Genomic DNA, 12,274 nt, shown 5'->3' with positions numbered 1-12,274 from the left:
TCCAAAATGTGGGAAGATGAAATCGGGGAATGTTTTGTGAGTGGAAAAAATATTTCATGGTGATCATGCCTCCAACTAATCCTTAAGGACCTTCCTCTATATTCTTAGTTGTCAATGGAGGCCTATATAGGAGATGAAAGGGTCTGTTGGCTAGTTAACATGGCTATCATAATTCTTGACAGGCTGTTTTACTACTCAATTTTGACTGCAGCACAAAGCATCATCATTTTGGATTGTGGATTGAGCTGCCATCCATGCTTGTTGGCATGGATCAGCATGTATCTTGTGATTGCCTTACTGGCATGTGGTAGGGCTGAGTGCCTGTATTCGTTACACCGTGGTGTGAGTGCATGCCTACCACTGGCATGTGACTGCAAGCACCTTACTAATGCTATATCGACACAACATCGGCACACAATACTCCAATCCTTGCACGACTTAATTCCTTTTAAGGGAAGCTATTGACTTTCACTTCCATTTCGTTTATTTATTCCATTTCTTAGCAAATTAGTACTACTAATATTTTTGGATGAAGTATTGCTGCCTTTGTTTCTTTCTCTTCTTGTTTCACATGCTTGTTTTATTTTGTTATCAAATTACTACTATTAACATTGTTAAATGAGTGTATGGCCTCCCTTGTTTCTCATAATGATTCTTGAATCTTTTATTGAGGCTATATAAAGGGCATGAACATTGCTTAAAGCAACCTTTTAAAGAATCAACATGTCCATCGCTACACCAAGACCAATATATTGTTAACAAATGATATGATAGTTTTTCTCAAAACAAAAAAAAAAGGTATGTTGATTTTTTACCAACTTGTTTGTGGAATCCGTCAGCCTACTTAATTTTCAAGCATTGAATAATTCTAGGTTTATGCATATGAAACCATGACAAAATGAGAGTAGAAGTAGATCAAATTTTTTTAACAGCCAAAATCACCCAAGTTGCTTCAACACTCGAATGAAATTACAAATGCCCAATTGACGTAGCACAAGCGAGATGAGCTAATCTACATAAGACTTTCCTGTGAAGTACTCCTCATCAAGTTCTAATAGCATTGTTGCCATTAGTATTTGTTGTAATATTCCACCTACTTGAGTAGTATTTTTGGCTCTGTTCATATTCACTTTCAAATGATATCCTATGTCATTCATCACCTCTGGGCTCTGATCCTTAACCATTTTATGGTTAATGTCTTTCATTGGCAACCCTATTAAATCTCCCTAGAAAGCACTAAATGGCATCTGATTTGGATTTAGTGCCTCGTAGCTGGCTTTGACCAACTAGAATCTTCTGCCTAGATTGTTATATCTCCAATATTTTGTTCCCTCTTCCAGCCCACATCCGATTACATCTAACCTTTGTTCATCAATCAATTTTTAGTGCTACCATAGTTTGTCAAGTAAACTTTAATTTAGTCACAATTGTTTCGTTTATGATATATCATTTCATAAAAAACTTTGCCCCAACTCATTACGGGCATGGTCACAAGTCTAGTGTTTGGGGACATCCTGGCATGATTGAAAGATTTGAATTTGGAAAAATAATTTGGCAAAAAGTCTGGCTACAAGTCAGGAAAAGTTCCAAATATTTTAAAATGTTTTAAACAATAAGAAAATAAATAATTGTTCACAGTTCTATATCATGACTGATAAATCTCTCCAAATTACATTCTTACAATAAATTCAAGAAGTTTTAAAGAAATCAAAGAAAAATATTTTTAAAGGGTTAAAAAGTACCTGAGGATTGGGAATTTTGTTCGAACTTGGGCCTTGGTAGAAGTAAAAGAGAAATGATGAGGGGGGCTGAGAAGTTTGGGAAATTGAGAACAAGAAGGTTGAGAATGGGAAGTTTAGAACATGAGAGATAATGGAACATATTCACTGTTGAAGGCTTTGGATCCTTATTTTTGCCCTTCAATTTAAATAGCCCAAACCCTCATGCCCACACCTACATTCTTGACTGCGTAAGGCTGCATTTGTAGATTTTAGGCGCAGCAGTTTTTCAAAAATTCTTCTTTTGTTTGTAAGTCTCGTGAATTCCATGATTCTCAAACCGCGAAACAATTCGTAGAATTATTCAATTGTGGTCTCATCTGCACATTCTTTGCAAACTTTTCAAAAATATATCGAATTCTGTTACTTGGTTGCGGGTAGCTTTATATTATTTTATAATACTTTTTGTTTTTCTGGGTATATCCATTCATGGGTCTTATTAAGTTTTCTTGAAATCTCCACTTCCTCGCCCTTTCACCCAGTCTTAATATAGGCAACTGGAATTTTTCATTTTACTACGCCAACCATACATACCACATTGATTAATCGTTCAAGAAGTTAAATACAAACACTTAAGTAGAAACTATGCTGAAAATTTGCTATAATGCAAGAAGAACAAAAACATATGTTGAGTGTAAGAGAAACAAAAGAGAAATAACTAGAAAGCCAAGCACATTGGTTTTCCTTAATCATTTTCCTTTTTATGTAGCTCAACTCACGTAAGCCAAATCCCAAACTAATAGGGGTCGGCTACATGAATCCTTTTCCTCTGTCTTGCTCTGTTTAGGGTTACATTTTTTTTTGAAAGACGTATCGATATCAAGTCTGTCCTTATTAAATGCCATGTGATTTTTGGTGTACCTTACCTCTACTCCTCTTTCTTTATACATCTATCAAATCACTTCTTCGTAACGGTGCATCCCTCGGTTTACATTGTACATGGCCAAATTATCTAAGTTGTCATCTCAATTTTTCCTCAATTAGTGCTACCTCTACATTTTTGCGAATGACTTCACTTCTTATTCTATCTTTTCTTGTATTACCTCATCCATCTCAATACTCTCATTTCGACCACATTATCTTGTGGATTTGTTGTTTTCTAATTCTTCAACATTCTGTACCATAAAGCATAACTAGTTATATGGCTCTTCCGTAAAATTTTTCTTTCAACTTGGCAAGTATCCAACGATCACATAGTATCTCAATTGTATTATGCATATTATCTAACCTGCTTTATTCTTATAGATTTACAATCCGTCTTTCCTTATGAATAGTTGATTCTAAATATCAAAAATTATCACTCTTAGAAACGTCATGATCCTCATTTTTCACTCCACCTTTCCCTATTTCTAATTTTACTAAAACTAAATTCAATGTATTCTGGTTCGGTCCTACATAATCTAAAATCTTTAGATTTTAATGCGCTCATCCATAGTTTAATGGTACGATTAAAGCCCACCTTGTTTTCATGCAAGAAGGCTATATCATCCGCGATTAGCATGCACTAATGAATATCATTCTGAATATGCTTAGTAAGCTCATCCATAACTAATGCAAAAATGTAAGAACTTAGAGTAAATCTTTAGTGTAAACTTATTGTGATTGAATACTCATTAGTATTATTACTAGTAGTTCTCACACTGGTAACAAACATATCCTCGATCACATTAATATATCTAATGGAAACTCTTTTCTTTTCTAACACCCATCATAAGACTTCTCTAAAGGCTTTGTTATATGCTTTCTCTGTTGATAAAAACCATTCGAAGATCTTGTCTCTTTTCTCTATATTTCTCCCTTAATATGAAAGAAGAAAAATTGCTTCCATAGTTGATTTTCGTTCTATAAAATCAAATATGATATTTTTGTGTCACGCCTCTATTCGTGTTCAATCACCTCTCAAATTTTTATAGTATGGATCATAAGTTTAGTACAACAGTAGTTTGAACAATTTTGAATGTCACATTTATTCTTATAATGCATAACTATAGTGCTTTTTCTGTATTCATTCAACGTTTTCTTAGTCTTTAAAGTCTTACTAAACAAATTAGTTAACCAAGGTATTTACACATCACCTAAACACTTCCAAACCTCAATGGAGGTTCCATCATATCCAACCACTTTTCTTATTTTCATCATTTTCTTAGCCTTCTTTATCTCAGATACTCTAATTCTACGTGTATACTTAAACATTGCTATCCTCAATAGAACTAGCAAGGCATCTTAAATCGTTTCCATGACTTTAATTAAATAATTTATGAAAATAACTTCTCCACCTTTCTTTGATCTCATCCTCCTTAACTAACTTTTTTTTTTTTTTTCATTTTTGATGCATTTAACATGAGTCAATTGTCTAGTTTTCCTTTATGTTAGTTTTGCAATTTTATTAGATTTCTTTTTTCCCATCCTTAGTTTCTAGTTTGTAGTATAACTCTTCCTGCATCTTGAGTCTAACCCTCTCATACCTTCTTCATAACTTTCTTCTTGATTTCCTTGAAGTTTTCATTTGCTTCTCTATTACTACATTTAGGTAATCTTCTATAGTACTCTTTTTTTTTTAGCCTTAATGGTTGACTGAATTTTCTTATTCCACCATAAAGTTTCCTTACTGTACTGCCCTTTCTCCTTTGATTCTTCAATATCTTTGTTGCCACTTTCTTAATTCTATTAGCCATCTCGTCCCATATGTTATTGATTTCTTTATACAGATCTCATTTTCCTTCCTTTAACATTCTATCCTTAAAAGTCATTTGTTTCTCTCACAAATTCTAACCAGTAGTCCTTGGGTTCCTAATTTTCCTTAGTCCTTTTCTTCCACTTCCTAATACACACATCTAAAACTACCAATTTATGTTGGGCGGTTAAACTCACCTGGCATAAACCTTTATGATCTTTATACAAAACTCGATCAGTTTTCCTAGTCAGGAAGAAATCTATTTGACGAGTATTATGCCCAATTTTAAATGTTATCAAGCAAGATTAATTCTCTTTAATGTAGGTTTAGCTAATACTAGGCAGAGTACAAAACCTAGTTGGAGTTTTTCCTTTTTTTTATATTTTATTAAATATATTTCGGCAAAGCTTTTCGCTATCTTCTACCTAACTTATTTCATTGAGATTCATAATTTGTGTTGAAGGTATTTGCCAAGCCAAAGGAATCTTAAGAAATGAAGTGGTCTTGATTTGTCTTTCTTGATAAATGCTTTGTGAGGTGGAAACCAATTTCTTGGTGATGGGAGGGTTTGATTGGCTACCACCACTTCATAAAGGGGGCCAATACAACATAGTCAATGAGAATATCATCTCCGTCCAAATGACACAGAGTTATCCTTCCCATTTCATGTTTTTGTTCCATTTCCAAGTAAATTGCTAGTAAAGGGATGATAACAAATGATTTGTTGCTGTATTTCATTCTCATAGTGCTTCCTGGACTTATTTTTAAGACTAGCAGGTAGGATATGAGCCCATGATCAAGGAATGCTGATCGGCCTGTATCGGCCGGTTCAGCCCGTACCGAACCGGTACTGGTTGTGACCAGTCCGGTTCGGCGTTAAAAACAAGTACCGGCTTGTACCAGTCGGAACCGGCCAACCGTACCAGCTCGCATCTGCCTGTACCAGTTTCAAATTTTTTTTGGGCTTCTAGATGCGTGAACCAGGCTGAACCATTGGTACCAGTTCGAACCAGTATCGGGTTCGGTACCGGCGCCAATTGGTACGTCTACTGGTACCGGTTCGGCAATTCTTGCCCATGATCATGTTCAATGCAACTTCCATAGAATGCTTACATGTTCACAGTTCCATGTGACAACAATATGTTGTTTCTAGATTGTTGGATAAACTTCTCAATCTGCTTGTATTGGTAATCTTTCGACATACTTGCAAAAAATTGGATAGATCTAGCTCTATTTTTATTAAACCACCTTGAAATGCTTAAGGGGCCCTGGCTGCTTTGAAGTGAATTTCATGAATCACTGCCCAAATTTTAAATTGCTGATATGGCCATGCATGTGCTTGGTGACATGGTCTATATATTAGTTGTTATTTCATATTTTTTTGCTATGGCCTTTAATGTATACTTTAGAATTCATTATATTATGTTAGCTAGTGCTCTTTCCTTGGTCATACTTCTCCACTGGTATTACCTTTTACCATGAATCACTTCACCATGATTCTGATCTCTCATTCTTGTAAAGATTAATGGCCTTTCAGAAGCAACCTCATTAACTTAACTTTCGAGCAAACCAGTTGTCCTATATATACCAGTAATTGGTGTCTTTTATGCGTTTATATCAGTTCTATCTCATAATTTTCAACAATAGATACCAATGATATTTTTTTTCTCAACTGCTAGTACAATTAACAGTAGTGATAGGCTGATAGCTTCATGTTTTGGATCTTGAGTGCTAGTTAAAGTTCAAGCAACATTTGCTTTGATACAACTTTTGAACTGGGGAAGGCTGAGCTAAACACCAGGAGTTCAACATCTAGTCTGTATTTTCTTTTTTCATATTTTCTTTCACAAATTCTTTGGAGCAGATTGCTTTTACGTAGAAGAAAATGGTCGTCTAAGCGCATATTTGGTGTTGCTTCTGTTTTTTTAAAAAATTTGTTATCACAAAAGGAGAAGTTATTTTAGGTTCTCTAGCTTCTCCTGACAGTACTATTTTAATTTTTCTTCTCATAGAACTTCTCTATTCTAGGAAGCATTTTTTTTGCTTTAAAAGTTACAAAAGCACTATTTTTAAGCAACACCAAAACATGCCTTAAATCAGACCATGAGACTTAAAATGAAATTTGCCCATTATGATGTTATATTTGATTTTAAAACTTTATTTATTTTCAGGTAAGAAGCTATGAGAGAAGCATGTCGAGGAGTCGAAGCCGAAGTAGGAGCAGTAGTAGAAGCAGAAGCCCTAGACGGAGTTGGAGGTGAATTCCTAATTTTGCTGATGTGCATTGAAATAGATCCTCTTTCTAATTAAAATTGGTTCCATTCTTTCCTCTACAGCAAGTCAATGGAAAGACCTCTCTCTAGATCACCATCAAAATCTGTTTCTCCAAGATCTAGATCCGCTTCTCCTGTCAGATTTTCAAGGTAGTTGCTAGTACATATGATAGGTTCTAGAAGTTCTGAAATTGAGTCTTCTGTTATTTATTATTAATATATATTGTCATTCCCTTTTTTATATTTCAATATACAGGTCAAGGTCAGGCTGATTGTGCCAGGTAATGTCTTCATCTTGCAGTTTCTATAGCTTTATCTACTCTTAACATCATTGCAAAATTTTAGCTGGGAGAGGATATTTTTGGATGCCTTAGTTATTGCAGTTTGAAAGCAAAACCAATACAATAGTCCTGTCATACAGTGAAGAGCGACATTATGCAGACATTAATAGGATTAGGAAGACTAGTAGTTATTGTTAGACAGTACATTAAATTGAATACTAGTATTTTACATGAGTGATAATGTGAAATAATGCAAAAAATCTCATATTTGGTTGCTGACTATTTTGGATTTTTGCCCCTTCTTTTGGGAAGAAAAATAAAAAAATTGCTTTAACTTTTAAGCATCTGCAACTATATTTGTTTTTGTTTCCAAATTACTAGTTAATATTGGAAGTATCCTTTCATCATCTTACTCTTCATTTATTCATTCATTTAATTATGCATAGATTTTTTTGTCTTTGCACAATGGATTGTTATCTTTTTGTTCTCTTTCATGCAAGCACAAAGAAAATAATAATAATCTTAACAAGTAAATAGTTATGCCAGGCTGGTAAGGGTCATGATGCTTCACAAGATGTAACCATAAGCATCATTTTTTAACAGATTAGATCACTAAATCCATAAATTTAACATATCAATGAACACTTTTATATCGCTCTTGTACAAGTCCTTAACTTCTTGTTTGAAAATTGAACCACAAATTTACTCTACAGGTATAACTCATGGTCCAAACCTGGTTCTGACCCTATGAGGCCCTTTCCGATCTTGCTTATTAGGGATGTGGTTTACACAGGAAGTTCCTATGGATTGTGAGTTCACAGGAACCCATGAGACCATTTGCTGATCCATGGATCACATCCAATAACCCCCATGTATTGTTGTTGTGCTTTATGGTCCTACCCATGGAATGCCGTACCGGTCCGTACCGGCCGGTACGGGCCGGTACGTACCGGTCCGGCCGTGGACCGGTACCGGAACGGATAAAAAACCGGTATTTCCGGTTTTTTATCCGAACCGGCCGGTACGGGTGCGTACCGGCCGGTTCGGAGCCCGTACCGGCCGGTTCGGAGCCCGTACCGGCCGGTTCGGAGCCCGTACCGGCCGGTTCGGAGCCCGTACCGGCCGGTTCGGAGCCCGTACCGGCCGGTACGCACCTCGTACCGGTGCGAACCGGCCGGTTCGCATCGGTACGATTTTTTTTTTTTTTTTTAGAACCACAGCGCCGCGCGCTGTGGTTTTTGAAACCACCGCGTACCGGCCGGTACGGGACCGGTACCAGCCGGTACGTACCGGACCGGACCGGTACCGTACCGGTCCGGCCGGCCACCGGTACGCCGACCGGTACCGGTACGGCGGACCTTGGTCCTACCCTATGTGTGAGTTGAGGTGTGCATGAATGGTAGGTGCCATTGGATGCCATCTAACAGTCTTATGGATTCTTGTGATCTATATCAGGGTTTTAAATATCCGTATCGAATTTCATACTGTTTTTAATGTAAAAATATGGTATCAAAACTATTAGCTTTCAAAAAAAAAAAAAATATCGGTACTAACCGAAATGATCAAGTGTGGTACTTTTAATATCCACTAATACGGACCAATACATATTAGTACCAAGGAATGCCGAACCGTGCCGGACCGGCCAGTTCGGAGTGTATCGAACTGGACCGGTAGGGGACTGGCATGATTCCACCTATTAAATCGGTTCACCTCTCTCACGTTTGACCTCTAGCTCGGTTTGATTAAAACCTGCTCCCCCCTTGGCTTTCGTTAATAGCCCTTGTCGTGCCCTTTGTCTTGAGACCCCCCCTCTCCCATTGTTTTGATCATTCGAGACCCCCTCTCCTGCTGTTTTGATTGTTCGAGACCCCCTCTCCGTGGCTTGCGACCACTCAGAGAATACCCTTTCTCGACGCCCGCTCGCCCCCTCTCCGACGTCACCGATAAGAAACCCCTCCTCTTTTTCTCTCCCCCTCCCTCTCTCTTGGCCCTAACCCTATGACGATGAGGGCTCGAAAGTCCTCTCTCTCTCTCTCTCTCTCGGCCTCTCTTTGCGCCCTCCCTCTCTCTCTCTCTCTCATCCCTCTACCTTTGCCTCTCCCCCTCTCTTTCTTGCCGTTTTCATTGCAGAATAGGGGAGGACTCTCTTTTATTTTCAATTTCAAACTCTTTTTATTTTCGAATTTTGATTTGAAGTCGACAAACCATATACCGACTTCAGTGCAAAATTTGAAAATGAAAAAGGGGCTGAAACGGACGGGAACAGTATGGTACTAGTATCGATACAACCAACCTTGATCGGTACATATTGGTACGATTGTTTTAGCATCCTGGCACCCATGCTAGTGCTAGTTTCATGCCGCAATAGAACGATATTGGTCGATCCGTCCTGTTTCAGCGATTTTTGGAACCATGATTTGTAGGGACTCTTTAGGTAAATTGCTCCCCTTTTCTAGACCCATAGGGTATGGGTCTTATTTTTCCTAGTTGACCCTAGTCATGTATTAACTTGGTCTAAATAGGTCAAACGCTAGATAACCGGATCCAATGCAATCCAGCCTGATCCAATTCTAGCCCAAAACTCATGAGCTTGAAATCCCTAACCCCTCTATCACACAACGCAGTGCTGTTATTTAAGGTTTGTTGGGTATTATTTGTAGGCTGAAGGTTTAATTGTGGTTTGACCGTATCCTTATCGGCGGCATATGTAGTAACAACCTGTTTTGACACCCTCTTATAGCTATCTTCACTGGGCATATGTGTCAGTATTACTTTTCCTTCTACGATATATAATGGATTAGGTACTTCTTGAACCTATCTGATCTAACCTGTCTTGAATGCATTGTTTTTGGGATTGGGTTATGTTTGGCTCTGCCTGGCCCAAGTGATTGACCCGAAAGAAAATTGGATCGTGTTGGGGTCATGCTTTACCTTGTCTAGATCTTACCAGGTTGTAGGCCTCAATGTAATTATCTGTCCTTTTGGTCTAGGTGCGGGGGCATAAAGTATATTATAATTGGAGTATCTAGCAGGAACTATGGACACTATAAGGGGAAAGGAAAATATGATGCTACACCTGTGACATGCAACTTGGTTTTTCTTATTTGTGAAGAGGAATTGAAAGTAGGGGTGGCTTTTCTTGATTAGCAATAAGGTTGACACAGGAGCTAAGTAAGATCCCAAAAATAAAGTGATAAAAAACTGTATGTTAATGGACAGGGTGCTATTGGTTCTGTCAAATTGGTCTGCATGAATGCTCAAAATATGTCAAATTAGCTGAATTTTTGTAGATGTCAAATTAGCTGTTTCTTAGTGCTCATCTGTCGAAGTTGCTATGGCTCAAACTGCACTGAGATGCCAAGTTCTCTTGTAGGCTCAAGGTGCAAAGTGAGGCGCATGACGTAGCGAAATGAGGCACCAAATGAAATAAGAAAAAAGTAAGAAAAGAAAATAACGAACTTATGATTTGAAAATATTTTGATAATAAAATTAGCATAAACAATGTGCCCACGTGCACCCACATGAATCACACATTATTATGTACCAGATACATAGGACAAACAAACACCCCCTAGTCAATGAAAAGTCATATGCACAAGCAAATGCACTGATACAGGAAATACGTACAATACATTACTTTCTGTATCAATTATCTATTGATAAAGGCCACAGCTTATTTTTATAATTTGTTTTAGTTGCTTATGTATTTTCGTTTTCCCCCAACTTTGGGCAATTTAATGTTTACAATTTTTTGGCTGTAAATACCATAATCGGATCTGAAACAGGTAAAGTTGCCAAAACTTGGACTTGTTTGGCCTGCTAAAATCCAAAATGAAACCAATGCTTTTGAGCCTTGAGCCCTTGCCTATACGGGATTACATGGAGACAAGTTTGCAAGGCTTTTGGAATCTTGCCATTGCAGCAATCTTTCACATTTGACACCCTATGAGCGCATGTTTCACATCCTCTTTTTCATCTGAGTTACAGGGAAATTAGTTTCCAGATTCAAGCCTAACAAAGATAAATTAATATCAAAAGTTACTTTGGCACTCCTGTATTCGATTCCGAACCTTGTTTTATTTGAGGTCATCTCTCTGGAATTTGATGCTAAGAACCAAGCCACTAATTTTCTTTCTTCAAACATCTGCTCATATAATGGTTTGTCTCCTAATTGGAATGCGCCAAGATAGGTCAACCCAACAAATATGTGAAATGCACTAGGAGTCCTCTTGATGCTCTTTGCAAATCCATGTTGGATGCCTGATATACGATGGCTGTACACCATCATCTATTTGTTGATGCACCACATTAATTTGGAGGCAATAACTAGTAAGTAATTTTGGTTGGAGAAAGTAATTGATCTTTGATAGATTGGATTAACGTATGGTCGGACAATTTCAAGGGATTCTCTTTGCTCTAGGCTTCTATCTGATGGACATTCATTTATCAAATCAACCAGTTCTTAATTTTTTTTCTTTCCATAAAAGCTTTTACTGTTCTCTTAAATTTCCGATCTTTAAGTGCCCTAGATCTGGTCAAACTGGTTAACATCACGAAAGAACCTGTGGTTTGTGGTTTTCCTGGTTTCGTGCAGGAAATTGCTCAGGTGAAATCAGGCATTTGCAGTTTTTGGGATTCAGGTTTTATGTTATTCTACTTAAAAGTTGTTGATTGTTGTTATTGCTTCATGGCAGGCATCATACTGTATGGTGGTGGCACTTGCTGTTTTCAGATGATCAGTGTTGACATGGATATACTTTCTGGACTTTTGCCTTTTGTGGCAGAGAATTTAGCTTTTGATAACTGTGAACTTGAAATGCTAGGTTCTCACAGTTGTTCTGTTTTCACTACTGTATTCTGTGAATGTCCTCAACTAAGTGATCAGCATATCCAGATGAGCTAGTAATCTGAACTGTTAAGAAGTATGCATTATGGGATGATTGGTAAGTTAGTATGTTTTATTTTACTTGTCAGATTACTCTTCAGGATTGGATGGCTTATTCAACTATAACCTGTTTGACTTGATGAAACCCTAGGGTATTGATTGACGTGGGTTTTGCTAGTTATATGGAAGCAGCTCGTACTGACATGAGTACCAAAACTCATTGATGGGTATATTATGGAGTGTAAAATATAGCAGCCATCTTTAGACCGTGGCCATCAGATCCTGTGCCACCTGGAGACCCAAAATTTGAATTGCCATCAAGCATTCAGGCAGACCTGAGATCCTTTGTGGTGCACTATTTGCACCATAGAGTTTTGTGCAGT

General features: G+C 37.5%; 1 protein-coding gene across 11 annotated transcripts in view; it reads left to right on the top strand.

Annotated features, from left to right (window-relative positions):
* Window positions 1–11,979, top strand: part of LOC103695689 (serine/arginine-rich splicing factor SR34A-like) — a 28,262-nt gene extending 16,283 nt beyond the window's left edge. For 4 of the 11 annotated variants that reach the window (XM_088705521.1, XM_026800613.3, XM_026800614.3 and 1 more), the window contains 4 exons: window positions 6,624–6,709; window positions 6,789–6,875; window positions 6,982–7,006; window positions 11,701–11,979. In XM_088705521.1, the coding sequence (XP_088561647.1) occupies window positions 6,624–6,709; window positions 6,789–6,875; window positions 6,982–6,997 (189 nt within the window). In that variant the 3' untranslated portion in view covers window positions 6,998–7,006; window positions 11,701–11,979. Of the gene's footprint in view, window positions 1–6,623; window positions 6,710–6,788; window positions 6,876–6,981; window positions 7,007–10,379 lie in introns of those variants that run through there. The other 7 variants (XM_088705520.2, XM_088705525.2, XM_088705526.2 and 4 more) reach the window with 4 other exon arrangements.
* The last annotated feature ends 295 nt before the right edge of the window (window positions 11,980–12,274 follow it).

Source organism: Phoenix dactylifera, chromosome 10 (genome assembly GCF_051530095.1).
Source record: "Phoenix dactylifera cultivar Ajwa chromosome 10, Ajwa_hap1_PhDact_Kaust_v1.1, whole genome shotgun sequence".
NCBI lineage: Eukaryota > Viridiplantae > Streptophyta > Magnoliopsida > Arecales > Arecaceae > Phoenix > Phoenix dactylifera.
The sequence above is the reverse complement of the archived record's forward strand: the minus strand, read 5'-3'. Positions and strand labels throughout refer to the sequence as shown.